The sequence below is a fragment of the Equus asinus genome, chromosome 30 (genome assembly GCF_041296235.1).
Source record: "Equus asinus isolate D_3611 breed Donkey chromosome 30, EquAss-T2T_v2, whole genome shotgun sequence".
Lineage (NCBI taxonomy): Eukaryota > Metazoa > Chordata > Mammalia > Perissodactyla > Equidae > Equus > Equus asinus.
In genome coordinates, this window is record NC_091819.1 from 14,478,204 (window position 1) to 14,505,407 (window position 27,204).

At 39.8% G+C, this 27,204-nt stretch overlaps 1 protein-coding gene across 33 annotated transcripts in view; it reads right to left on the bottom strand.

The window, feature by feature from the left end:
* The window catches only part of ESRRG (estrogen related receptor gamma), a 607,874-nt gene that overhangs the window by 147,524 nt on the left and 433,146 nt on the right, over window positions 1-27,204 (bottom strand). For all 33 annotated transcript variants that reach the window (XM_070501486.1, XM_070501489.1, XM_070501488.1 and 30 more), the window contains one exon: window positions 8,001-8,117. In XM_070501486.1, coding sequence (XP_070357587.1) covers window positions 8,001-8,117 — 117 coding nt within the window. The remainder of the gene's footprint in view (window positions 1-8,000; window positions 8,118-27,204) is intronic.

The window sequence follows — 27,204 nt, forward strand, 5'->3', positions numbered from 1 at the left end:
ATTTGCAATGAGACCTTAGTTAAGTCACTAAAACGTTCTAAACCTTGGGTTCCTCATCTGATTAATGAGAATCTGACTCCCAGGGCCCCACTTTTCTCTCTTGAGTGAGGTTTAAGGTGATAATGAAACCTTAATATCCTGTGCCCTTTCCACATGCAATGGCGATTTATTCCAAATGCTAATTCCCAACCTCTACTTTGACTTCATCCTTAACATGAGGACTAACAATTCAACATACTATTCTTTAAATTGCCTAAACAATATGTAGTCTTCATGCTTAATTTTTAGACTTTTACAAAGTAGGGAAAAATATTGAGCACCTCTCTAATAGAAACTTACTTTAAAGATCTCGAATCAAATATGCAAAGCAAAAATGGTTACCAATAAAACAACATATAACTAGGTTATTTGTTTCATTTTAATGACTCGTGTTTTTCCCAAGAGGAAGTATTTAAAAGGTATTTAAGAGGCCGGCCCAGTGGCATATCAGTTAAGTTCACCCGCTCTGCTTTGGCGGCCCAGGGTTCATGGTTTGGATCCTGGGCGTGGACCTACACACTGCTCATGAAGCCATGCTGTGGAAGTGTGCCACATACAAAATAGAGGAAGACTGGCACAGACGTTATTTCAGGGCCACTCTTTCTCAAGCAAAAAGAAGAAGATTGGCAACAGATGTTAGCCCAGGGCTAATCTTCCTCACACACACACACAAAAAATTTTAAATAAATAAATAAAAATAAAAGACATTTAAAATTATATAAACTTGCTCTTCTCCTCTTCCAGTTATGTCAATATTTTTATTTTTAAAAGGCAGCATCAGATAAATCTGACTGGTAGCAAGACAGCAATCTGTGATGAGATTCAGATGCCCACAAAAAGAAGACTCTACTCACTTCACTTCAACATATTGACAAGAGATGGCAAGGACTGTGAGGAAATATAGAGAAAAAGTTTTTTAAACACAGATAAAAATACATAACCAAAACTTCAGTCCCTAAGTATTTAAATCTCTCTTAATTGCTCTACTGTTCCTTCAACTCTCACTTCTGTTAACTTTGACAAAAATAACATACTTCCTGCTTTTCTAAAAAGATGAAGAGCATCCAAAGAATTATTCAGTTAAGACAAAATTAAAAAAACAGCACAGTTCACTAGCCACATCTATCATATCACAGTTCTTAATATATTTTCAAACTTGCGAATATAGTCGTCATCATCATCATCTTAATTATAAGTATCTTTGTGTCATATATTGGTATAATGTTTCTGCAGACACTGTATCTTTTTTTAACAAAATTTATATAATTTTAGGATAGAAAGGATGAGAGAGGAAATAATCCAACTGCCCTCCTGCACATATGGAAATGGAGACAGAGTTGAATGGACTCGCCCCAGATCACAATGCTAGGTAGTGGAAAAATCAGAATAAAAGCTAAAGCAAAATATTTTGCCAGACACATGGGGAGAGCTCAGTTAATATTTATTGAGGTGTAGTAAAATGTATTTCCATCCTCTGATTTTTTCCACTATGCTCTCATATCAAAATTTCCTCAGTAAAATTTAATGTACCTATGAGGTTAGTAGAATTCTCCTAATTCTTTTCGTACTTTTGAAAATGTCTGTGATTTGTCCATTTTCTTTAGTAGACAGAGGAATGAGTTCTCCTTTCTGAATCTAAACTGAGAATTAAAGGCATTCTTCACCTGTAATGTGGTTGGTAAAAACTTCTGTGTGGGTTGAAGCCCTTTTTCCTCTTTTTACTGTTTTTGTATTGCTGTCAATACAAAACAGTATATATTTTCTGTTTTATATTGTTCTTCCCTTTTATGCTGTTGTCTCTCTTCGCCTGACCTAAGGTCAGATATTAAAGACTAAATTTCCTCATGAAATTTCTCAGTAAATTTTCACCTATTGCTGTGCTTCTACGAAAAGTTTGGAAAGGACCCCTCAGGTCATTGATATTTCCAAAGAATAACAAATATCACATTAATTTGTGTTAGTCCCGCAGGTCAATATGATATATGATATCCAGATTCTCGCTTAGTTTCTCCCGCTAACCATCTGCCAGACTCTGTGTCTATATTAGCTCTCTTGCTTTTCACAAAAACCTCACAAGTTCTACCTTCCATCCCCTATTTACAAATAAATAGGCTGAAGCAAGTGGGTCTTTGAGGCTCTATAACTTGCCCCGGCTCCAGGAGACGGCAGAGTCAGGACTCGAATCCAGGCCCACCTGACCCTAAATCTAGACCCCTAGTGCCTCCAACAATAACTAATGTTGACCTGGTCCTTACTCTGGCCCACATGGTATGCTAAGTACTTAACCTGCAGTTTCTTATTGGATATTTACAGCAATACTTTACTTGCAAATACTACTACTGCTATCATCATTCTTCAGATGATGAAAAGGAAGATTAGGAAGGTTAAGTCACTCTTGTTTTAAAGGCAAAGTAAAAAGCACACTTCTTTGGCATGAAATAGCTAATCTGGTCCTCCATGCTGTTTAGATTTATCTACACTTTGGCATGCAGGCTAGCCTGCCTGGGGATTGCAATGTTAGGCATAAACGTGGATCTCTTGCTCTCATTTGCAAGAGTTCAAGAAAAATCCTTGAGTTGCCAAAGGGGAAACCATCATACCAAAATACAGCAAAAAGCCCTTCAATTCTTTGATCAGTGAATTCCACATCTAAAGAAAATAATTATTGCTTTCCTAAAATGTCTCTGTTTGCCACCAACAGAGAGAAAACGGAACCAGTATGTCTGGCAACAGACTTTAAATAACCAAGAAGAGAGATCAAAATCAAAATAAATCTTGACCAGATTTATAGGTACACCTTGACTAGTTCTCGTTTTTTCCTTCAAATAAGCAATACCTGAAAAAAATGAAAAGGGAATGTCAAGACCAGATATCTTGTAATAGATGGGTTTTCTCTGACATACAGTATGGCATAATGCTGAAAAAAATGATGCAGGTCCATCATTCATGAGGCTCAGCAGCAAAGTAGAGCCCAGAAAAAGAGAAGGGGATTTTTCATGATGCGGAATGGCGCAACCACTTGGATTTGAACAACTATCATTTTTTTAACTGTACTTCTCAAAGTTTTGTTATGTTGCGGTATTTCATTGTTTTCTCTACACGAGTGTTTCTTTGCTTCAACTGGTAAGAATTTTTTGACTCAAAAATTCTAATGTTAAAACCAAATGTTCGTTCAGATATAATTCTGGTGCTGGCTAATGAGAAATTGCATCTTACAAGAATTTAGTTATGTGCGATGTGATGCGACTGGAATTGTTTGCCCACTAAGCCATCACTTCCCTTTTGCACTCCACATCAGAAATGCCAGTCAATAAAACTAAGGATTATTATTTTTCAAAGAGTAACAGTCTCATTTTTCTATAAACCTTTTTAATGAAAACTTTTTCATTTCCCTCAGGCGGCACTTGATCTAAGATGCATTTGGCTAGTTGAATAAAAATACCTCTTAAAGGAAAGAAGATTCCCATCAAAGCTGTTGAAATCTGATTTCATTTCAGATTCTACAACTAATGTTGTTTTTTGTTTAAATAGATTTTGTCTGTCAATTTGCAGACCTGCTGTGCCATCAGCTTGTATGGACTGCTGTGGTCAACACGGGGGTTGTGGGAGCAAATTTTATTATGGACTGGTAATTGAATTGAACAGGGTTACATTTGAATAGATTTACTACATCACGATCTCTGACATACTACATGGGACTGAAATGTCTCTCCATCCATACAGATACATTTAAGACAGTATCATTCTCTCCAGGCTGAGAAGGCAAGTCTTGAGCCAAGGAGCTGGCCAAACATAATTGTGCATTTATATGCACGGTGATATGCTATATTTCACTGCATTTTTTAAGTACAAAGAAAAAGAATATTCCATATTTACTCATACCCATTCCATCCTTTCTATGGGGGGGAGGGGCTTAGAGAATTGACATTTTCCCATCAAAGTGGGCATAAGGAAGCAAAGGAAAATAAATTATTATTTGAGTATACCAGCAACAGCAGCAATTCCCTTAAAAACAGACTCTCTAAAGGCTTGATCACAGCAACTGAAGAGGTGTGAATTACAGATAAGCGCTGGCCCATTCACTTTCACCAACAACGTTTAATTAAACACAGTTCACACCTCTTCAGTCATTCTAACCACCCTTCAAGCCTGCTCCTGCTTGAAAACCACAATGGGGAAAATTATTGAGTGGAAAATATTTTTTCTACTTCCTCCGTAAACCTGGAAAGGTAAGTGGTTGAATAAACTACAGCAGTAAAATCAAATGGATGAAAAAATTCAATCAACCTGGACAGGGAAGCTTATCTCCATGTACTTTAGTTTTTGAAACAAAATCCAAATGTAGGATTCACCAATTCCAAGTGTTCATTGATATATTACTTTTCTAACATTTTTCAAAAATTGATTTGCTTTTTAAAAATAATGTGTCCTCATCTCTCAACTCTTTTTTTTTTCTTCTGCTTTATCTCCCCAAACCCCCCAGTACATAGTTGTATATCTTAGTTGCAGGTCCTTCTAGTTGTGGCATGTGGGATGCCGCATCAACGTGGCCGACGAGCAGTGCCATGTCCGCACCCAGGATCTGAGCCAGCGAAACCCTGGGCTGCCGAAGCAGAGCGTGTGAACTTCACCACTTGGCCATGGGGCCGGCCCCTCAACTCTCAACTCTTAATTAAGCCTTGTTGAATGAGCATAAATTTAGTTTGAGTCTCTACAGCTCAACTAAGTGGCAATATGAAGACCAAAAATTGACTAACAATTTTTGATCATTATTATCACTTATATTCTGAAAGATGTTTTGTTTGTTACTCTGCTCTAGGGTTTAAGGCAATTGCTAGGATAAAGTTTTCCACCTCAAAAAAGTAACTCTCACCACAGGCCTGAAAGGAAACCTCTTTGTCATGTGGGCTGGGTTGTTAATGTTGGGTTTTTATTTGTATGTTTTCCTTTGTCAAAACTGTCCTTCTAGGGCTGGCCTGGTGGCACAGTGGTGAAGTTCACATGTTCTGCTTCAGCAGCCTGGGGTTCACTGGTTTGGATCCTGGGTGCACACCTACGTACGCACCACTTGCCAAGCCATGCTGTGGCGGCGTCCCACATATAAAGTAGAGGAAGATGGGCGTGGATGTTAGCTCAGGGCCAGTCTTCCTCAGCAAAACAAAACAAAACAAAACAAAACTGTCCTTTCGGCATTTTTCATACAAGCTTTCTCTAGCAAGAGCAACCATATCAACCTTTTTCACTGTTGCATCATTGGAGCCTAGAACAGTGCCTGGTACATGGGAGGAACTTAATAACTGTTTAGCAAATGGATTATAAACATCAAACATGTTTCACATCAAACGTGAAAAGTCCTAACAGTGTTAAAGACTGTAGAGTGAAAAAGGGAAGTATTCCTCATCTTCATTTTTATTCACCAGTATAACACCGTCACCAATCTTTATCTTTCCTTCCACATTTCCATGGATATACCATTGCACTGTGTATCTGCCTTCTTCCATTCTTTCTCCTTTCTCTCTCTCTCTCTCAGTATTTTTAATGTAAATCATTAGAAAATTTTTTAAGGGGCCAACCCTATAGTATATCGGTAAGTTCGTGTGCTCTGCTTTGGTGGACCAAGGTTTGCAGGTTTGGATCCCAGGTGTGGACCTAGCACCACTCATCAAGCCACGGTGTGGCGGCATCCCACATAAAATAGAGGAAGACTGATACAGATGTTAGCTCAGCAACAATCTTCCTCAAGCAAAAAAAAAAAGATGAAGGTTGGCAATGGATGTTATGGCCAATCTTCCTCACACACACACACAAAATTTATTTAATATAAATTTAATATAAACATATTTTTATATAGAAGTATACTTATATATAAATTGAATCATACTATGAGGCAATTTGTTTATTTTTACTTGGCAATATATCTTGGCCATCTTCTCATAAGGCTTTAAGTATAAAGTTATATACTTTGTTTACAGCTTTTTTCAAGTTGAAGACAAGAAGAACTTGAGAGAGGCTTCTTCGTTCCTAGTCAAGGGGGAGTTAGTTCTTAGTGGACAAAAAGTAGAGAAAGACAGCATGAATTCCATGTACCGAAATAAAATTTCATCCACTCATCTTTCTATAACATTGTTCACAGTAAAAATCTTGGGGGGCCGGCCTGGTGGCGCAGTGGTTAAGTGCGTATATTCTGCTTCTCGGCAGCCAGGGGTTCTCTGGTTCGGATCCTGGGTGTGGACACGGCACTGCTTGGCAAAAAGCCATGCTGTGGTAGGCATCCCACGTATAACGTAGAGGAAGATGGGCATGGATGTTAGCTCAGGGCCACTCTTCCTCAGCAAAAAGAGGAAGATTTGCAGCAGTTAGCTCAGGGCTAATCTTCCTCAAAAAAAAAAAAAAATCTTGGAATAAGAACAAACCAGATATAGTAATGCCACACCCCATTGAAGCTCTGGTTCATTCTTGAGGAATAAACACTTGGATCTATTTGAATTTAGAAGTTAAAAAATAAGTGATCTTGGGGCCGGCCCCATGGTGTAGTGTTTAAGTTCGGTGTGTTCTGCTTCTGTGGCCTGGATCTCAGGCATGAACCTACACCACTCGTCAGGCACACTGTAGTGGTGACCCACATATAAAGTAGAGGGAGACTGGCACAGATGTTAGCTCAGGGCTAATCTTCCTCAAGCAAAAAAGAGGAAGATTAGCAACAGATGTTAGCTCAGGGCTAATCTTCCTCAGCAAAAAAAAAAAACCAAAATGAACCAAAAAATAGGTGATCCCCAGTAACAACAAAATATACCAACTCACAGGGCTGACCGCAGGAACAAGCATATGATATGACTTAACAGAAGCTATATATTTAAATTTTTTTTTTTTACCTAATTGTCTTTCAAACATCAATTACTACATTTTTTATCTTGTTACTTTATAAAATTACCATATCTACTTTAAACTCTGGCAAATTTTAGGAAGGGAAGGAAACAGTAGAATATAAATGCAGTATGTAAAATGCACATCTACAAAAGCACACACATGTACAGAGATACATTTAAAAAAAAACCCCAAAAAACTAAATCTAGGCCTCCCAAAGAAAAGAAGAATTTCTCCCCATCTCCAAGCTAAAATGTTAGTTTTACTAGACATGCTGAAATACACAAATACTTCAGGACCTTTGACCTGGATGGAAGAGTTGAGTGAATTCTAGACTCTGACTAAGTGGGTTCTGTTCCTGGCCCCACCACCTGTTAGCTGGCTGAGCTTATTAGGCAATTCATTTAGCACAGAATATGTGTTCATTGTTACTATTTTGTGTTTGTCACTGTTACCTCCAACTGAAAGCAAATGGAAAACAATTTTAATATCATTATTACAAGCTCTTTATAACAGAAAATAAGTCCAAAAGATAAGATTAGAAAAAAATAGACAGTGCTTTAAACACAAGATTAATTAAGAAAAATGGTAACCATATTTAAGTGATGGATATGTTAATTATTCGGATTGTGGCGATTATTTCACAATACCTACGTATATCAAAACATCAAGTCACATACTTTAAATAAGTAGAATTTTTAGTTGTCAATTACACCCCAAGAAAGATGGGGGGAAATTTCTCTGTGAACCTAGTAATGAGAAGAAAAGCAAAACGACAATGACAGCAGCCTCTTGTTGTCCTTCATCCTTTGCCTTCTGCAAATCGTATAGATGAAAAGACCAGAACTATCAAGCATACCTGGTGTGTTTAGATGCGCATCAGATGTGTCCTACCTTGTCCCTTCCTGTTGACGTCAAGCAGTTAGCCACGAGGTAGCAGAAAGTTCAGTTGTAAAGAAGGAGTATTCTGCCATCAGTTCCAGGGGACTTACAGTTACCCCATCTTTTCCTGGTTTCTCTAACGTTTTGTAATTCCATGCACACACCCTCCCCCCATCCCCAACCCAAAGCACAGGACCACCAGCAAAGCGCCTTACCTTCTTTCAGCATGCCCACTTTCAAACACTTCATGAAGCGGCAAGCCTGGCAGGATTTACGTCTGCGCTTCGTGATTTCGCACTCATTCGTGGCAGGGCAGCTATATTCGATATTACCTAAAACACAGAGTTTGAAGAAAAGAAGCCGTTAGATTGGCAAGATCCAGGAAATATTAACATCTTGAGGCAATGTCAAGTCTGTTACTCCTCCCCCACCTCTAGGAACAAAAGTCACATGGGATTCACGAGGATGTCACAAATGTCATGGACAGGACACTCTGCTGTAACCAATGAAGATACATTGAACAAGGAGAAAACATACAGTGAAGCTCTTCAAAAGAGTAAGTTTAAAATTAGCCTTTAAAACATTATGCTTGCACCAGAACGGTGGTGTGGTAAAGTTTGGTGTGCTCTGCTCTGGTGGCCCAGGTTCACTCGTTTGGATCCCAGGCACAGACCTACACCACTCATCAAGCCATGCTGTGGCAGGACCCACACACAAAAAGAGAAAGATGGACACAGCTGTTAGCTCAGGGCCACTCTTCCTCAAGCAAAAAAGAGGAAGATTGACAGCAGGTGTTGGCTCAGGGCCAATCTTCCTCAGCCCCCAAAAATTAAAAAACAAAACATTATGCTTAGTCTACCCATGCAACAGTCTTCCAGAATCTTACAATCCAAAGGAAATTTCAAAGCAGTTTATTTCTATAAAAACATTAACATCAAAACTGTACTCTTGGGGCTGGGCCCATGGCTGAGTGGTTAAGCTTGCACACTCCACTTTGGCAGCCCATGGTTTCTCCAGTTTGGATCCTGGGCGTGGACCTAGCACTGCTCATCAAGCCATGCTGAGGTGGCATCCCACATATCAGAACTCGAAGGACCTACATCTAGAATATACAATTATGTACTGGTGGTCTTTGGGGAGAAGAAGAGAAAAAAACTGTATTCTTTTTTTTGAAGAGGAGGATTAGCCCTGAGCTAACATCTGTGCCCATCTTCCTCTATTTTATACGTGGGATGCTGCCACAGCACGGCTTAATAAGCAGTGCATAGCTCCGTTCCTGGGATCTGAACCTGTGAACCCCAGGCCACTGAAGCGGAGTACACAAACTTAACCGCTAGGCCACCAGGATGGCCCCCAAAACTGTATTCTTGTATCATCCATCCTGGATTTCTTTTGGTTATGGATGCTCTGATGCATCAGCCTTATCATCTTTCTGATACTAGATGGTATAAACCCCACTATGCAAAATGATCAGCAGGCTAATTTGGGACCTTTTAGTAAGCTCCTGGAGGGCAGGGACTAAAGTAACGTGGTTTTTCCTGCAACACTTAGCAGAGCCTTGCAACACAATTCTATGCTTGGTAAATGCTTACTGATGATGATGATGATGATGATGGTGATGATGATAGTCATCATCGCGTTTGTTACATTACTTGCATAATGAATTCCAAACACTCCAGCTCCGTGGAATTATTACAAATGAGAAAAAACTGCTAGGATATTTTTAATGTCAAAATTAACGTTTTTTTACGGTAGTACACACACATTTGAAATGAGGATGTAGCCGGAAGAAGATCCAAACTTCAACTTGAAATGTTTTCAATTAGCACCAATGACAGCCATGTGGGATGTGCTCTGGGGCTGCCTACAGCTTTGCAAAGAAGCTGCCTTTGAAATAAAACCACTCTCCCCTATCAGCTCCATCACACAGTGCTTGAAGGTCTTTCCTTACTTCCTAACCCTTTCCCCTTGTGATTAAGTGCATTAGTATCTTAATGAAAATGCATTCTGTTTATTGCCCTCTTGGGAAGGAGGAGGTCATCACACCAAATGCATAAATTGTCATCAGAGACGGTCCGAGCATAATTGCAATTTTGCTGCTCCATATTTGCAATACCCAGGGTCTGGCCGAGTCCCCTGAAACATACGCAGATTCTGGTAATTAGCATAGAGTCTGCCTGGGACCACAGCATTGATGAAATATTTCAGAGTTAATCACACTTTGTAAACACTGATTTATATTGACTACCTTTCTCCAGACTGATGTCTCCTCATTAAATATCACATTAGTGGATTGCAGGATTATACAAAGACTCCACTACTTGGCAACTGCTAATTCAACAGGAAGTAATACCTAACCACTTCTAACTACTGAAAATTGGTTAAGTACGCACGATTGAAAAAAAAAAAAGCTGTGCATTATAACTTGAGATAAGCCTATCAAAACTGTTTGACTAAATCAGCATTCTAATTCAGGGCATTAATAATAATAAAAGCAACTACTCTTTAACATTAGAGGTTAAATAACAAGAGTAATACGAATTGCATCAACAGAATCACACGCTATCACCTTCTTCGAAGATATTACTGATGCTATGATCAGAAAACCAAGGAGATGTCAAAGGAATCAGATTGGCTAGGTCACGGCTGAGGATAAAAGAATTTGGAATCTGAACTCTAGATGAACCACTTTTCACTGCAGTTTCTTTAACCATCACTGAAAATTTATTTTGCATCAAGAGAGTGTTGCTAGTAATTTCCTAGGGGTTAATTAGTATTCTACAACCAAATCTTTCCACTCCACACGGCTTTCCTTATACTTACTTAAAAAGAAACCCAGGTTGATGCTTTCTTAGGAAGAATTAGAAGGATGATGAGTTAGAAAGAAAAAGATGTTTTCCAAACAGCATTTCTTCCCATTTTTTTGTTCCTGAAAACTCCATATGAAGTCGTATTTTGTTCACTTTGCAGTATCAAGGCATGAGCACTAGTCCTACACCTGTAACCCAGTGCTGGAAACTTCTATGACGATGACCCACCATCATACACACAAAATGATCATCTTTCCTTTCAAACTAGTTCCTCTTTGACAATTATATCCTCGCCCTTCACAACAACACGCTTTTGACAGGAAGCTCAACCAGCAGGTGTGACCTTGCACCTGGACTGTGGCAGTTGACTCCTAACTGGGCATTCTGGCTTCCTCTAATCCATGTCGCATACCCTATCCTATTCCTCTCCTGATGACTGCTTTGATCACGTCGTTACCCTAACTAAAAAAAATCAATGATTCCTATGGCCTCCTGAATTAAATAAAAAATATTAGCCTAGCAAATAAAATCCCAACCCCAGTGTAACTCTCATCTACTTTTCCAGTAACACTTCAATTATTACCTTATATGAACTTTTAGATGCAATCAATTCCATGCATTCATTTTCTGCTGTGTCTTTCATTCTCCCCTCTTAGAAGGATCTACCTCTGACCCCCTTTTCTTAAATGATTTCCAAGGCTCAGTGTTCGACTCAAATTCCATCAAAATGTTTCATGAGAGCTTCTCAGGCCATCCTAGCAGAAAATGATTTCTTGGTTCTCCTATCTTTTCAGGGACTCTCATCATACACAGACATGCCAGATTTTGTTAACACTTTTCATATGCATATGACCCATTAGATGGTAGGATCCTGGAGGCAAGGACCATTTCTAATGCCATATAGAAATCTTCCACTGAAAAGTAGTATGTAAGTAAAATAATGCACTTAGAATTAATATGTTCTTGCTATCTCAATGTCATTTTTTAAAAAAGTATTTTTGGTGAGGAAGACTGGCCCTAAGCTAACATCTGTGCCCATCTCCTCTATTTTATACATGGGATGCCCGCCACAGCATGGCTTGATGAGCAATGTGTAGGTCTGCACCCGGGATCTGAACCTGAGAACCCCAGGGTGCCAAAGCTGAGTGTGCAAACTTAATCACTATACCTCTGAGCTGGCTCCTCAAGGTCATTTTTATGGACATCAATTAGCGTGTTGTAATGTAGTAATGTCCACTAGGTCAGGTAAGCTGGATGTCTCATTTGGAAGTGATATTAAGAACACTAGGAAAACCATTCCACACAACAAAAAAAGCACAAGAAAGTCTAGTTAATTTTTGAAAACCTTGAAAAGTAGCTTTGACAAAAATGGCGATGCATGGCAAAATAGGGGAAAACATCAAGGGGAAAATCAGAAAAAATACAAAGGCTTCTGGGGAATAAAGTGTGAAAAGAAAAAGAAAACTGTTAACAGACTTTAAAGGAAATAAAAGTACATCTTGATACGAACAGGAGAAGAATAAAAGAAATATAAAATATGAAAATACAGATAGATGGTACTAAAAGTTATTTAATTTTATCTTTTTATAATACTTATTATTATTTACAAAATAGGTGCTCTAAGAATTGTAGCCACATTGGAGAAAATATTTAGGGGTGATTCCACAATACTGGTTAAATCTATGAATGATCCTTCTATGAATGATTGCATAAAGATTTTTAAATTTCTTCGAAAAACAGAAGGGAAATTGTCAAATCGCCAAAGGAGAGTTTTAGAGCACACATAAAAAAGTGCTCTGGGGGCCGGCTCCGTGGCCGAATGGTTAAGTTCACGCGCTCCGCTGCAGCAGCCCAGGGTTCGGATCCTGGGCGCGGACATGGCACCGCTTGTCAGGCCACATTGAGGTGGCGTCCCACATCCCACAACTAGAAGGACCTGCAACTAAGATACACAACTGTGTACAGGGGGGTTTGGGGAGATAAAGCAGAAAAAAAAAAAAAAGATTAGCAACAGTTGTTAGCTCAGGTGCCAATCTTTAAAAAAAAAAAAAGTGCTCTGTTTCCTTTCTAACGCTTACATTCCATAATCCCTGAATGACAAAGGGAAATGTAGAGGCAGAGAAATTTTGTGTGTGTGTGTCCTTTTTTTTGGTGAGGAAGATTGGCCCTGAGCTAACATCTGTTGCCTATCTACCTCGTTCTGCTTGAGGAAGACTGTCGCTGGGCTTACACCTGTGCCAGTCTTCCTCTATGTTGTATGTGGGGCACTGCCACAGCATGGCTTGATGAGTGATATGAAGGTCCACGTCCGGGATCTGAACTGGCAAACCCTGGGCTGCCAAAGTGGAGCACACAAACTTCACCACCATGCCACAGGGCTGGCTCCAGAGAAATTTTTAATAGTGCCTTAGAATGAATCCTTGAGGGAGGAGCTCTGTCTTATTCTTTGCTGAATCCGCAGTGCTCATGAAGGAGCCTGCAATTCTGTATCACGCACAGGGTTGGAACAGAAAGAGGTAGTTCCTGTTCTTGAGGAGTCTACCATCTTACAAAGGAGACAGGACATGTCAACAAATAACAACACAACACAACTTAGCGCGTGGCGCAGTGGTTCTGGAGTACCGCCATGAAGGTGCACACACATACATTTCCACAAATGCAGGAATCACGCTTACAAAAGTCAGTGAATTCTTCACACAGGATCAAATGCTTGACTTGTGCTGTGAAAAAGGAATAAATAAGTACCTCGGGGTAAAGGAATCTTCCCAAAGCTACAGGATACAACATTTTTGTAAAAAACTCACTGTGAACGGATAGAAAACAGAGTGGTCCTGAGTGTTTTCATAAATGACACGTTTTCAGCTAAGTGCATAGAAATTGTGTACAATGAATCAGGTATCTTTCAGCCAGATGTCCTGTTTCAATAAATTTGTCTTGACGTTTATGGATGATAACCTTGATCTCACTAAGTAACACTGGTTTATATCTTGAAAAACAAATCAACATCATTCTAAAGAATGTATTTGCTGGAGGGAAATCTCTGTAATTTTCAAGCCCTCCCATTGAGTTGCATAGTTCATCCTCGCTGGCTAGGATCACCCACCCAAGGGTCTTTGATCCACGTTAGAGTCTACAGAGATTCTGCCCTTGAAAAACCTTCCCTGGTCCTTTTTCTATTCAATACAGAAAACATTTTAGCCTAAAAATGTGCTGCCCCAAGCACCTGGGTAACAGCATTCCATCTATTTTGGTAATGGCTCAAAGCCATTACTCCCAGTAGACCATATGATCTCTATGGGGCACTTGTTTTCCTCCGATTCACGAAAAGTGGAAACTAGACAAAAATATTTCCAGTAGCAACTGTGGCACCTGGAATGTTAACACTGGACAGTCATTCAGGAGGATGCAGAAGCGACTGTTCATAGCCTAGGATTCTCATTGCAGACGCAGAGTTTTCTTGGATTCTAGCTTGCTATTTTCTGGGACACATTTGTTAGATGGCACCAGGGACCAAATTGGGCAGCTCCTGATGACACGACTGGAATTTTCCCAGCTTTGTCAATAGCTGGGGAAGTGAGTTTTGCTGCAGAGGGAACAAAATCAACACAGAAGCTGTGGGTTTTTAAACCAGGCTGACAAGAATGATAGAGCAATTTATAATATCTCCTGGCGGCTTTTCAGAAAGTCCTGGGCTCTGATTACTTATTTCAGAGTCTTTTGTACAATTAGTTTGCAGGCAATATAATTTTCTCACTTACTGCTTAATAGAATCTTGCAGCTAGCTGGCGGACAGAATAACAGGGTGTATGTAAAACTCCAGCCTGGAGTGCCAGTGGATAATTTGTATATTCCTTTCAGTCACTTAATGGACTTTTACAGTTTGGCAGTGAAAGGACTGAATGATGTAAATTAGCATGGCATCTCAAAATAAAAATATATGTCAAATCTTTACTCCCGACTCGCATCGCTCACACACACAGTAATGATGCACTTCCCTTTATGGAGTTCCTGAGAGTTGCCCTCTTTTTCATACATACAGACATCATAATTGTAAAACCAATTTGAAAGCATCTGTATATTTCTCTCAATTGTTTTAATTTTATTAACAGAACCAAATGGCTTGAGATGACCCACAGGGCATTCCAAGTGGGGTTTATCCAATTGTTTTCCAACATTAAGTGATTTAAAAATAATGGGATTTGCCTCAGTACACAATTACAGAACATTAAAAACATGCAGGCAATAATCTGCAGTATTTTGGTTTCAAATGCCCAAAAACATAAAAAAGAAAGAAAGAAAACCCTCTCTTTTGTTCTAGAGTAGTAAAGGGTTTTCTATACAGAGACACAACTTCCCTTTCCTTTCTTTTCTCTCTTGTTTTTAATGCTCCTTTGTTTCTAGCTACTTTCTGCTCATTCCACCTGAAAAAGAAAATAATGTTATCCATAGTTGGTATTAGATAACATGGAATAATAATTTATTATGTATCTGTGGTAAAAAAAAAAAAAGGGGTCATAATTGCATCAGTGCACATACAGTTAAGGATGCTATTTCTTTTTTCAAAGAATACACCCAAAGTTAGACTTCAAAATAAGTTACCCAGGGACACTATACCTGTTCCCAAGGGATTACTCTGAACACTTTTTGAAGCTTCCTTTAGAACTGCCATTGCAGTCACCTTACAAGCTATGGGGGTGAGGGAGGAAGAAGTCAAATGCCACTTCATTCATATTCACTCAAAACATTTGACTGGCCTCTTTATCACAAGATGCAACGCCAAATGATTTGGGTCCATTATTAAATTTTAAATCTGCCTTCAGATTTCAAAGATCTTCAGATCACTGAAGGTATTTCAAGAATCTGCCTCCAGCCCTAAAAGAGGACGCCCCAAATATTACAAGGAATGGCAGTGCCAGACAACTAAAGGGACCCCAAACCACCGTGAAGTGTAGGTTGTGGCATACTGAGGTGGGAGGAGAGGAATGTCCTGTCAGGTTAACAGTCACATCCGTTTCTTATCAAAGCAATTTCATACAGAGGGTTACACCAAAGTCTCATTGCCCTTGCCTTTTCGCTGTCCCTCTACCCCCTAAAAAATGAGGTGGGAGAAAGGTGGGTATAGAAAAGGTCTTCTGATATTTGGTTCTTTAAGGTTCTGTAGGATTAAATTCTGATAATCACAGACACAGTATTTAAGAGCCACAATAGTATGTGGACACAAATTGCTGAATTTCACAGTGAAACTCAGGGCTCACTCCCAAATGGGAATAGATGATGCTTTGCCTTTAAGGAAAGAAGATCAGAAAGAAACCCACAAGCAGGCAGGCTTATAAACCCTGAGCCATGTCCAGCGACTGGAGACTGGGACCACATACTCTGGTTTCATCCTCCAGTGAACCCTGTTGGGAGGGCTACTGAGCCTACAGCGGGTACCAACATTGACCACCTCCCAGTACAGTATATCTAATCACAAGATCCTATTTCCCCATTGTATTGAATAAAAAATGGTTTAGGGGCTGGCCACGTGGCCGAGGGGTTAAGTTCGCGCGCTCCGCTGCAGGCGACCCAGTGTTTTGTTGGTTCGAATCCTTGGTGCGGACATGGCAGTGCTCATCAAACCACGCGGAGGCAGCGTCCCACATGCCACAGCTAGAAGGACCCACAATGAAGAATATACAACTATGTACCGGGGGGCTTTGGGGAGAAAAAGGAAAAAATAAAATCTTAAACAAAACAAAACAAAAAAATGGTTTAGCAGAAAAACAAGGCTATAAAATGGGATGAAATTACTTAGCCTTGATTTTTTTCCAGTTGTTTAAACTGGAAAGACATATCCTGCCTCAGTTTCCCCCAGATATGTGAGCATGGTCATTTGTTTTTCACTTTAATTCCACAGCAATTAACTCAACACTGGGCACTGAGCATGTTCATGTCAAAGAAAAGGTGGAAACAATTCTTGTATGCCCACTGCATGTCCATCCTGAGCTCCTGCCTTCTTATGGATCAGGAAAACATCTGAGGATGAATGAGTGAGGGCACAGGCAGAGAGAAGAGGGAGGAAGGACATGGCAGCCCTAGGTCCAAATTCCAGCTCTGCCATTTATTAGCTGTGTGAACTTGAACTGTGACTTTACTTGTATTAGTTTAGGTTTGCTAAACTGCAGAAGAGGAATAATCACATCTGCTTTATAACATGGTAAGCATTACATGAAATAGAGCTATTAAAACCACATATCGGGGGTCGGCCCAGTGGCGCAGCAGTTAAGTGCACACGTTCCACTTCGGCGGCCTGGGATTCACTGGTTCGGATCCTGGGTGTGGACATGGCACCACCTGGCAAGCCATGCTGTGGTAGGTGTCCCATGTATAAAGTAGAAGATGGGCATGGATGTTAGCTCAGGGCCAGTCTTCCTCAGCTAAAAGAGGAGGATTGGCAGCAGATGTTAGCTCAGGGCTAATCTTCCTCAAAAAAAAAAAAAAACCCACCACATATTGTTTTGTTCTCCCTTCTGAGAAGAAAAGGGAGAAACACTGTAAGATTCCATTGATTATTAAATACTTTGACTCTAAGATTTAAGTCTGGAGTTTGGGAATAGTATAAAAACAACCTTCCTCAGATTTATGCAATGGTGTGAAAATGAATTCGCCATTCACCCAGAGAAGTTCAAAGAAGATTTGCCCTGCCAACAACTCCAGTACACAGAGTTATATTTTACAGATACAAGAGGAGAGGAAGAAGTATAATAATTCAAGTTATTTTATTTATTTATTTATTTATTTTGAGGAAGATTAGCCCTGAGCTAACATTCTCTGTCAATTCTCCTCTTTTTGCTGAGGAAAATTGGCCCTGAGCTAACATCCATGCCCATCTTCCTCTACTTTATATGTGGGATGCTGCCACAGCACGGCTTGATAAGTGGTGCGTAGGTCCGTGCCTGGGATCTGAACCAGTGAACCCCAGGCCACCAAAGTGAAGCATGTGAACTTAACCGCTATGCCACCAGACTGGCCCCTCACGTTATTTTTTTAATGTATCAAGTTGTCTAAGAAGTGAATTTCTGAGATGTCAACCACATCTTCTCGTGAACATTTCTGGTTACTAGACTGGAGTTCATACACTGCCTATCACTGAGTATAATCTGATTATAATTGAAAGTAAAGTATTTGCAAAACTCTTCAAAAATCTCACCCCAGTCTTATCTCTTGCCACTGTCCCAGGTCAATTTCTACCCCTATCTCAAGCCACCCACTTATTTGACAAGCACACTGAATTACTCCAAGTTCTTAGAAAGCAGCGCTGTCTTTCCTGCTGGTCCTCTCATGTGCTTCTTTTATCATCTCTTCCATAAAGCTCCCCCGCAAGACTGAGGTGCGGGTCCTTAGCGGTGTAATTAGTTCTCTTGCACTTATCATCAGGTGAGTCCTTCTCTTAGTGCTGAACATACTTTATTCTGTGTGTCTATTGAATTGTTCACCTCCTGTCCCAACCGTGTGTTCCACGAGGGCAAGGACTTATGCTCTCCTTGCAGTCCCCTGTGTCCAGCACGATGTCCAGTCAAGTCAATGAGCCACAGGAAGTACTCATTATCTGTCACCTTGATTTTTAGTGATCCTATTCCTCATTCCATCATTTTAATGGTGAGCCCCAAATTATTCATTAAAAAAATCCTAAGTGTAGTCAATTAGAATAAAACTGACCGCAATCCACCAATAATATATCCTTTAGCCTAAAACAATGCAGATTTATAGGATATTAGACTTCAAAGAGATCCTAAATTCCAGTTGGTTCAGCCCTCTCCTTTTATGTAGACCACAGAGAGATGAATAGGTACTGACTTATCTATGATCGCTTGACCCTCTTTATAAGAATAAGGATTAATTAATTGCAGAAAAAAGACTAGAACTCAAATATCCTGACATCCAGCCCAATGCTCCCTAAATGCACCCATTAAAACTTACAAGGCAATACCTATAAGAAACACTCAGAGTGCCAGGAACTCCTCTATGTACCTTACATATGAGAACTCTCCTTTTGCAGATGAGAGAATGAGAGAATTAAGACACAGAGAAAAGAGGTAACATACCCAGAATCGCATAGCTAACAAGTATCAGAGGCAGAATTTAAACCCAGGTGCTCTGGACTCAAAGTCTGCGCTCCTACTATGACACAATGCTGCCTGACGCTCATCTTTTATAAGTAATTAATTGAGTGCTGTTTGGAATAGAAATAAAAACTGAAATTCTATCTTCTGAGAGGGTGCTTTGTGTAGCTGTTGTTGTTGCTATTGTTGCTGGTTGGAAGGGAAATTTTGATGCCTGGGAGAATAGGGTAAGAGTGGATCTTGGCATTGTCTTTGCTGTTGTCAGGCTTCTGGCGCAAGGGCAGCTGTGGCAGAGGATAGGGTTGCTTTTAGAGAATGGAATCTCTCAACACCTCCCAAAGAAATCCCTCAACTTGTCTCTGTACCACTCTGGTTTGCGACCAGTTTAATTCCACAGAAACAAAACACACCATGTCACCAAAGCAACAGGTGTCGAGTTGTAAACAATGCATTTTAAAGATCCCAAAACAATGCTATTGTTCATGATAGGGAAAAGAAGGAATTCATCATCAGGAGGGTGTGATCTGAAATGCATTTAAAAGAGAATAAGAAGTGTATCATAAAAATGCGCTCATTGATGAAAATGGTGGAGGATATGAACATCTTTCATCCAGGGTGAAATTCACTGTTTTTAGTTTCCATGTGATGATACCTTCTTGGAAAAGGCAACTGTTCTTCTCCAGCGTGGGACACATCCGCTACGTGTTGTGCACAGACACTTCATCCTAGCTTTTAAGCTTCCAGTGTATGGAAGGGGTCACAGAAGCCTTCATAATGAGCTCATAGACAACACTGCCACAAGAAAGGCATCGCATCTGAGCTCAGCATAACCCCCAAATCTGCTGTGCTCAGTATCCAACATGAACTTTTATATGTTCTTTCTCTATCTACAAATTTTAAACAACCTTGATATGAGTCTGCCTATCTCTCTTTTAAAAGAGACAACTAGGGGCCAGCCTGATGGTACAGCAGTTAAGTTCGCACATTCCTCTTCGGGGGCCCGGAGTTGGCTGGTTCAGATCCTGGCCACGGACCTATGCACTGCTCATCAAGCCATGCCATGGCAGGCGTCCCACATATAAAGTAGAGGAAGATGGGCATGGACGTTAGCTCAGGGCCAATCTTCCTCAGCAAAAAGAGGAGGATTGGAGGCAGGTGTTGGCTCAGGGCTAATCTTCCTCAAAAAAAAAAAAAGCAGACAACTAAAAAGAAAGGTTTGTTAATAAAATAATAGTGAAAGAAAGTGATGCTAATTAGGTCTAATTCATCTGCTATCTTTGAACAGAAAAAGTTTCAATGTGTACATTTTGCAGTGGCAGTTACCAACTGGTACAGTAAGTCCATATGACAAGTGTGGGGGCATTTGGATCCTACCCCACGTGACCAAAGCAAATGACTCTTCATTAGGAATTTGACTTCATCCCAATCTTGAGATTGTCCTTGTGTACCTTACACAAGTGAAAGCAAGCACATCCTTTCCTAACAGTGTCCCTAAATGCTGCTGTTCTTGAATGCTATCAATGTGCCCAGAGCTTTGTCAGAAAAGAGACATTGGTACTAGACTGCTCCTCCAAGATCAAGTTCAGGTATTCAACAGGTACCTATCTGCATCCTCCAAAGTTGGTACAGATTTTGGGGAATCTTGCTTGACACAAGCGATGGTACCTGACCTGTACTTAAGCTGTAGGAGGCGTTATAACAGCAAACACAAACAAGATGCTGGAGTCAAATTGCCTTCAAAACCCGGTTCTACCATTTGCTGTGTGATTCGGGGAAAACATTCAGATTTGAAGTTACTTTCTTTGCGAATGAAATGGAGATGGGTCGTAATAACTGGTACCTTACGGGCTTGCTGGGAAAATCCAATGAGATCAAGTATTTAAGGTACCCAGCAGCGTGCGTGACACAGAGTGAGCACTGATTATCAACAATAATGACAACATTGTAACTAGACTCAGGGGAGGGATTCAGGACACAGAAGAGGAGCTAAGAAGGGCTTGAGAAGGTCCCAGATGCTGGTTCTCAGCCCAGAAGTAAGGAAACGCCAGGCAGAATTTCTCCTGGTCTGGTGCTAGTAAGGCAGAAGGCTAGTAGGCACAAGCAGGCCTGTTAAATCAACAGGCACATTATGAGAAATGCAAGCGAACGAACATTCAAGAAAGAAGAATGACCCATTACCCCAAGGGTCAGGAACTCAGATAGGGCTGCCAGCTGGATCGAGAATAAAACGGAGAAAGTCCAAGAGCTATGAAAACTCCAACTGTGTTGTGTTTGCGCCTGAAGATTTTCCTCTCTGAAATCAAACCCATGCACTTAAACTGTCTGCTATGACGGGGACTGCAGAAGAGTGCCTGGCAGTTCCTCAGCAAGGAAGGCTATAGGGGAAACCTTAGCTGGGGACAGTGGGGGGCTTCCTGCTTGATGATTGCCCAGGGGAGGGTGGGGTAGGGATGTCTCCCTCCTCCTCCTGGAATCTTGATTAACTCTCACTCTGTCATATAAACAGCCTGTCATAGAACAAGCATTTTCTTAAAGGCCCCTAGTGTAAATATTTCAGCTTTGCAGGTCATTCAATGATAAGAAATACTTTACAATCTATTACTCCATTCTTGCTCACAATCCTATCAAGTAGCTTCCGGCAAGTTCGGTACAGATGTTACTAAAGAAATCTTAGTAAATTGATAACATCTGAGAAGAACAAATGGACGAATAGAGTTGGAGAGCTTTTGCTTTAAATATTTACAACATACGGAATTGTTCTCTGTATAAAACATCGTCTGAAGACTCTGGGGGACAGTGAGGGTGTTCCAGAAGCAGACAGGTACCTGGGGAGTAGTGAAGATGCTTTGGAGGTGGAAGGAAAAAAAAGGTGAAATCAAGGACAAAATCTTGGGCTAGATTCACTCTTTTGAAGATGCTTGTATTTGCCTCTGATCTTCCTCAAGTGGAAACTATGTTAATAGTACGCACTGAAAAAGTGGATATCAAAATGCAGATTTAGGGTATGTTTCCGATTCACTCTAAGGGTACATTCGGATTTCAACCTCTAAATTCTAAATTAATCAAGATTTCCTTGTACTGCATTCTCTTCTTTTTAATGCAGCGATGACCTTACAATAAAGTATGTAAAAATGTGGTTGTTTCTTTAAGCTTGTTCAAACCAAAATAAAACAAGATTTAATCCCAAAGAATATATAAGTTTTTTCTTTAAAAATATAGATCCAGTCATATAATCATGCTTTTTTTCCTCCCTCCTTCTGACTAGTACTCATCATAAGAAAAGAAATCGATCCTGAGCTGTGTCCTCGGTCATGGTCACAAAGTGTATGCAAGCGGACCATCATTCTCATATCAAAACAGGAAGAGAAATAAGCCTCTTTCCTCCCGAAATCAAGAATTACAGAGTCTGGGAAGTGTTATCAGTGGTGGGTCGGGAGGTACATTTTTAGGATCAACGGAAGACTAGCAACTAAAATTCCAGTGGCGAAATGAGTGTCAGCAGATAAAAATCCAGAGAACTGAGACAGAAAACTGATAGGGTGGAGGTGAAGAGCTGAACTCTTACACTTCCTATTTAGGGGGTTTCTGAAAATGAATTCTAAAAATTTAGATGTTTTTAAGACTAACTTCTGACTGCCTCCTTCTTAAAAACCTTGGATATTATCTAATCATAACTTTGGGATTATTCTTAATTCCCCATTTTTATTTTAACAACTTAATGGAAAATTTTGCCCATGGCCTAAAACCTCGCAAGAAAAATTCAGTCTAAAATTATTCAATACTTTAAAAGCTTTTAAAATATACAAGGCAGCGGAATGAGGAGTCAAGAGATGGGACTCTGGGTTCAGACTGTCTGACACCCAATGGTGTTTGGGCAATTACTTCTTTGTGCGTCAAGTTCCACATCTATAAATAATATAATAATACTATAATAGTAGTATCTACCTCCTTGGGAGGATGGAAGAATTAAACAAGATAATCAGTGTAAAGCACTTACAATAATGGGTGGCACATTTTAAAAGCTAATATATTCATTATCACTAGGACAAATGAACAAACCCTTCATCCATTATTTGTAAAGGCATTGTATTAATTCAAGAGGCTGAAAACAACTATTTATACTGTCCACATATGTCATTACTTATGGATAAGCTGAAGGAAGTAAAAGATTAGAACTTCAAATTTGGGGAGCATCTGAAACTGCTCAAAAATGTTTAAACATTCTCCTCACACTCATTAGGCACTATCAAAAAAAAGAAAATACAAGTGCTAGAGAGGATGCAGGGAAATTGGAACACTTGTGCACTCATGGTGGGAATGTAAAATGGTGCAGCCATTATGGAAAACAGTATGGAGGTTCCTCAAAAAATTAAAAATAGAACTACCATATGATCCAGCAATCCCACTTTTGGGTATATATCCCCAAAAATTGGAAAGAGGATCTCCAAAGGTTATTTGTACACCCATGTTCACTGCAGCATTATTCACAGTAGCCAAAAGGCAGAAACAACTTAATGTCCACTGACGGATAAATGGATCAAGAAAATGCATTCTATACATACATGGAATATTATGCAGCCTTAAAAAAGAAGGAAATTTGTCATACACTATAACATGGATAACCTGAGGACACTATGCTAAGTGAAATAAGCCAGTCACAAAAAAGACAAATACTATGTGATTCCACTTATAGGAGGGATCTAAAGAAGTCAAACTCACAGAAATAGAAAGTAGAATGGTGATTACCAGGGGCTGTGGAGAGGGGGCAATGGGGAGTCGTTTAATTGGTATAGAGTTTCAGTTTTGTAGGAAGAAAAAGTTCTAAAGATCTGTCGTACAACAAGGAGCATAGAGCTAACACTAATATCCCGTACACTTAAAAATGGTTAAGATGGAAAATTTTATGTTACGTATTTTTTATGTTATGTGCATTTTATGTTTTATGTATTTTATGTTTGTTACAATAAAATTTTTTTAATTAAAAAGTTAATAAATGTTGAAGCTTTTTTTAAAAATATGAACTTATATTTACTTTTAGTATAAACTAGAATAATTTACCAGCATCCTTTACCTAATTTTGCTTTTGCATAAAACTTTTTAAAGTTGTGTAATGGACAAGAGAGGCCTTAACGTGGTTGAATCCCATTAATCAGCAACTTCAAAAGAAGGCAGTGTGTATACTTTATCACTTCTGAGATGTTACCTCAGTTTATCCACTCATATCTCAGAGAAATGACTCATTGCCCTAGGCGTTCCCAGTAAACAAAACAAATCGTGAGCCACGCCACTGAACCCCACCCTGCCATTCCTCACAACCTGCCTCACAGCTTCCAAAACTTGAATTTTAACAAGTACTGATGTTCCCTTTCCTTGGGGTTCAGCAAATCATACGGAGACATTGACTCCTACAACCAGGTACCAAAAAGAGTGACCCACCGTCACATCAACCGAAACTTCAGACAAAAAAACTCTCATCACTCCTTTTTTTGCTTTCTTTCCTACCTTTAGGATGAACATTTTCATCTACTCTAAGTGGATTTAGCCATAACCAATGTTGAGTTTCTTTCTTTCTTTTTTCATTATTTTATTGAAGTCACATTGGTTTATAACATCGTGTAAATTTCAGATGCACATCCTTCTATTTCAGCTTCCATATAGACTGCATTGTGCTCACCACCAAAAGTCTAGTTTCCTGGAGGGAGGATCTTATCATGTAATTATTTTAACCTATGTATAAAAACATGCATTTTGAGGGGCCGGCCCAGTGGCATAGTGGTTGAGTTCGTGCACTCCACTTCAGCGGCCCAGGGTTCACAGGTTCAGATCCTGGTTGCAGACCTACATACCGTTCATCAAGCCATGCTGTGGTAGCATCCCACAAACAAAATGGAGGAAGACAGGCACAGATGTTAAGGAGGAAGATTGGCAACAGATTTTAACTCAGGGCCAACCTTCCTCACCAAAAAAACCTCACAAAGAACAAAACCATGCATTTGGGAAAATACAGAGTACACGTATCATTCTTGCTGTTTGTATTTGAGAGTTTAATATCGTGTTCTGTAGACTGGGGCTATTCTAAAAAGGTAATTTCTTGATTGTTCCTCTGAATGAAAACAGCCTTATTTGTCAGGGCTGGGTTCTGGGTTATGGGAGAACAAGAAAGAAAGAATGAAAGCTATTAGAATGTTAAGAGAGGCGCTGATATCTCTGCTGGAGTGTTTATCTTAAAATCAAAGAATAGTCTCCAGCCCATACATGGAAACAGTCACCAGACAAACTGAGGGTGACTAGGAGGACATATCCTCAGGAAAGTCCAGTGAGCTGCAGGGAAAGAAACAGCCACACCCCACGAGCTAGGAAGTCCCATCACAAACGTAAAAAGTCCACCTTCTAACAGACAGGAAAGTAACTGGCATTTTTAACGAATTAATTGGAACCGATCCTTGAAGTCCCTCAGAACTGAGCATGCGAACCACACAAACTGCCTACTCAACAGTTCCTTGATGGGAGGAGGACTGGCGTGGAAGGCTGGGAGAGCCCAGGAGGCTGGGGCAGGCTAAGAGAAGAGAATTACTCTCCACCAAAATCCTTGGAAAAAAAGGGCAATGAATGTGCTTCCTTTCTGAGAGTGACTGAGTCAGGGAGAGAGGTATGTTCCAGTGGCCCAGGGGGTCAGGATATCGGATGCTATTACCCCGGAACCAGAGGGGTACCAGGTCTCATGCCAGCTCTAGCCACAATCAGCCCCTGAAAGTACCTTTCTTTCCTGCTGATACTTTGGAGGACACTGGCTCAAGCGAATCCTGGAAAATTGACTTTATTTTCTGAGTGCAGAGGTTTTTGTGAAAGAAAAAAGAAGTTTCCAAAAATAAATAAAAGAGAGCATAGGCGCTTAAGCATGCATATGCAAAGATAATCCGGAATAACATCCTTATTTTTCCTGATCCTATAATGCAGCCCATAGAAGAGCAGACTCAATGGAGAATATATGAATATTACAGATATATTAGAAGTTCAGAGAAAGGACGAAGAAAGAATTAAGTTTAAAAGGTTACTGAAAAGTTTGCCCTTTTATTAATTGGAACTATTGTACTTTTAAGAGTTAGTGATATTGCTACTATAAAAACTTTTTTTAAATAAAAATAAATGTAATATAGTTTACCAGAGGGACATAAAACACATACTATACCTCCTTCCCAACCACTGTGAAATAACATGATAGTAGAAGGGAGGGTCACTCATTTTGCAAATATATCGCTAAGAAAGTGAATTTCGTTGCTAATTTGACTAATTATCAAATCCCGCTAATTTGAGAGTAAACTACAGTTGGACATTTTATCATGACATAAAAAGGTTCATTGAGGGGCTGTTCCAGTGGTGTAATGGTTAAGTTCATGGGCTCCTCTTTGGTGGCCCAGGGTTCACAGGTCTGGATCCCGGGCATGGACCTACACACTGCTCATCAAGCCATGCTGTGGTGGCTTCCCACATACAAAATAGAGGAAGATTGGCACAGATGTTAGCTCAGCTACAGTCTTCCTCAAGCAACAAGAGGAAGATTGAGAATGCACGTTAGCTCAGAGCCGATCTTTTTCACAAAAAAATAAAGTTTCATTGCAAATTCATTTCCTCCCTGAATGCACTGGTATATACCCTCTCACATGGGACAGGTTCTTATACAGCGTGACCCAACTGGAAAATATACCTTTGAGTCAAAAGTTAAAATGATTTGTGGATTTTAAATGACTTTCAAAATATAGTAACATAATATGATGTGTTTAATAAACATGTGAATAACAACCAGTGATTCTGGTGTTGCAAATTTGAACTCCTAACATCTGACGGACAAAAACAGAGTGAGGATTGTGACATTTTCTTCTATTTTCTTTTCTTTGATCAAAGATCAACCATGCAATTTAATTTCTGAAAATAATCACTCATTTTATACAACCCAAGATCCCACTTTTTGTCAGCCACTCTAAATGTTACTTTATGTTAATTTATGTTGATTTCTCTTTTCTGATTAGCAAGCTGATACACACACGTATATGTCGTAGTGAACAGTGAAAAGAGACTGGAAAATGCTGATCCTGAAAAAAGTAAAAATATTCTGAAAACTGAGATAATAGACTAAAAACGTCTTCAAGATAGAGAATTTGCTTTCAGTTTAAACAAGTGATATGTAAGCAAAGTCGCCTAGGAAGTCCTCTGGAATGAAAATTTTGGCAGTCAATGTTAACTAAAAGGAAGACAGGGGTTAAGTTTGCCTGCTTCACTTCAGCAGCCTGGGGTTTGCAGGTTTGGATCCCAGGTGCAGACCTACACACCAGTCATCAAGCCATGCTGTGGTGGCATCCCACATACTAAATAGAGGAAGACTGGCACAGATGTTAGCTCAGGGACAATCTTCCTCAAGCAAAAAGAGGAAGATTGGCAACAGATGTTAGCTCAGGGCCAATCTTCCTCACCAAAAAAAAAAAAAAAAAAAAAGGAAGATAAAGTGAGGG